At 45.1% G+C, this 1,826-nt stretch overlaps 1 protein-coding gene across 1 annotated transcript; it reads left to right on the top strand.

Moving 5' to 3' along the window:
* The first annotated feature begins 359 nt into the window (after positions 1–359).
* On the top strand, positions 360–1,826 carry LOC137815392 (probable aquaporin TIP-type). The gene is made up of 2 exons (XM_068618534.1): positions 360–1,103; positions 1,194–1,826. The coding sequence occupies exons 1-2, from the start codon at positions 723–725 to the stop codon at positions 1,563–1,565; spliced, it is 753 nt and encodes a 250-aa protein (XP_068474635.1). The 5' UTR covers positions 360–722; the 3' UTR covers positions 1,566–1,826.

Genomic DNA, 1,826 nt, shown 5'->3' with positions numbered 1-1,826 from the left:
ACAGACTCAATAGACTCACAGTGCTTATCCTCTTATCTCGTTCATTATATTATGATGAATTATGCCCTTATAATTACAGATTAAGTATTACTTTGGTGTTATAATTAACACTTTCATTATCTTTATCACACGCGATATAATATAATATTACAGTAGCACATATACATGTCATTCACAAATTAAATAATGAGTGCAAATTGGGCAATTCCGAACTATCCAGATAGAAAACAGATCAAACCATATTCACTTATCAACGACTGACGTGGCTCTTATCCATCTGGGACACGTGTCTATCGTAGAACAGCTATAGCCGAAAGGCTTCGCTGGATTAAGAGCATGGAGTAGTGGTGGGGATATATCATTATACCAAATATAAAAAATAAAAATAAGAATAAAATTGAAAAGGAAAAACAATTGATAATTTGAAATGAAGAACGTGTCACAGGCTGTCAAATAGGATTATTTCTTTTCTGGGTTGGTATTTTTTAAAACTTGATTCCTGTCATTTTTGGAAGTATTTCTTAAATTGAAAAAATATGAAAATAAAATAACCGGAAACCGGATAGAACCGGTGGACTCAGAGGCAGCTATGTCTCGGGAGTGGGTATATAAGAAGCAACGGAGCGAAAACCAGTGGCAGCGAAACAGAGAGTGATTTAAGTGAGTGATCGGTATTCACCTGATCTTTCACCAGTCGTAATCATCACCGCCGTTGATTGAAGATGCCGATCAGAAACATCGCCATCGGAAGGCCCGAGGAGGCCACTAACCCCGACACATTGAAGGCGGGTCTGGCTGAGTTCATCTCCACCCTCATCTTCGTGTTCGCCGGCTCGGGTTCCGGCATCGCCTTCAACAAGCTTACCGACAACGGCGCCGCCACACCTGCCGGTCTCATCTCCGCCTCCATCGCCCACGCATTCGGCCTTTTTGTCGCCGTCTCCGTCGGCGCCAACATCTCCGGAGGTCACGTGAACCCCGCCGTCACCTTCGGCGCCTTCATCGGAGGCAACATCACCTTTCTCCGCGGTGTCGTCTACATCATCGCCCAGCTCCTTGGCTCCGTGGTGGCCTCCCTCCTCCTGGCCTTCGTGACCTCCTCCGTAAGACCGTTATTACCGTTACTTCACGTAACTAACTTTTAATTTGTGGTGTTTGTGAACTAATAAGAGTTTTGTTCCTGTGCTTGACAGACTGTTCCCGCATTTGGACTCTCAGCTGGAGTTGGAGTGGGTAACGCTTTGGTGTTGGAGATCGTGATGACCTTCGGTTTGGTTTACACTGTCTACGCTACCGCCATTGACCCCAAGAGAGGTAGTTTGGGAACCATCGCACCCATCGCCATTGGTTTCATCGTTGGCGCTAACATTTTGTTGGGTGGGGCCTTCTCCGGAGCAGCCATGAACCCTGCAGTCACATTCGGGCCCGCCGTTGTTAGCTGGACCTGGACCAACAACTGGATCTACTGGGTTGGCCCTCTCATCGGTGGTGGTCTTGCTGGGCTTATCTACGAGGTCGTCTTCATCAGCCACACCCACGAGCAGCTCCCAACCACTGACTACTAGACCCAGAAATCACAAAAATAAACAAAAAAAAAATCTGTATCATTGAATTTCTCTTCGATCTTCTTCTGTGTATGTTCTTTTCATTCTGTTTTTCTTCATTCTACTTTCCCGGGTTGTTCCTTTCGTGTTGAATCGGTGGGCGTTGATCTTTGGTTGGATGGTTGATGATCATGATGTTCTCTTTAAGTTAAATTATTACCATTTGTGCATCCTCACCATTGAATGTATCATTATTCGGGTCTGGTTGGTTGTACCATTTCA

The sequence above is a fragment of the Phaseolus vulgaris genome, chromosome 1 (genome assembly GCF_000499845.2).
Source record: "Phaseolus vulgaris cultivar G19833 chromosome 1, P. vulgaris v2.0, whole genome shotgun sequence".
In the NCBI taxonomy this organism is placed as follows: Eukaryota; Viridiplantae; Streptophyta; class Magnoliopsida; order Fabales; family Fabaceae; genus Phaseolus; species Phaseolus vulgaris.
Note: the sequence above shows the minus strand (reverse complement) of the source record. Positions and strands in the feature narration are given on the sequence as shown.

Coding starts and splice junctions, on each gene's coding strand:
- LOC137815392 (XM_068618534.1), top strand. CDS start 723: ATGCCGATCAGAAACATCGCCATCGGAAGGCCCGAGGAGGCCACTAAC. Junction 1,104..1,193: donor TGGCCTTCGTGACCTCCTCC/GTAAGACCGTTA, acceptor TGTGCTTGACAG/ACTGTTCCCGCATTTGGACT.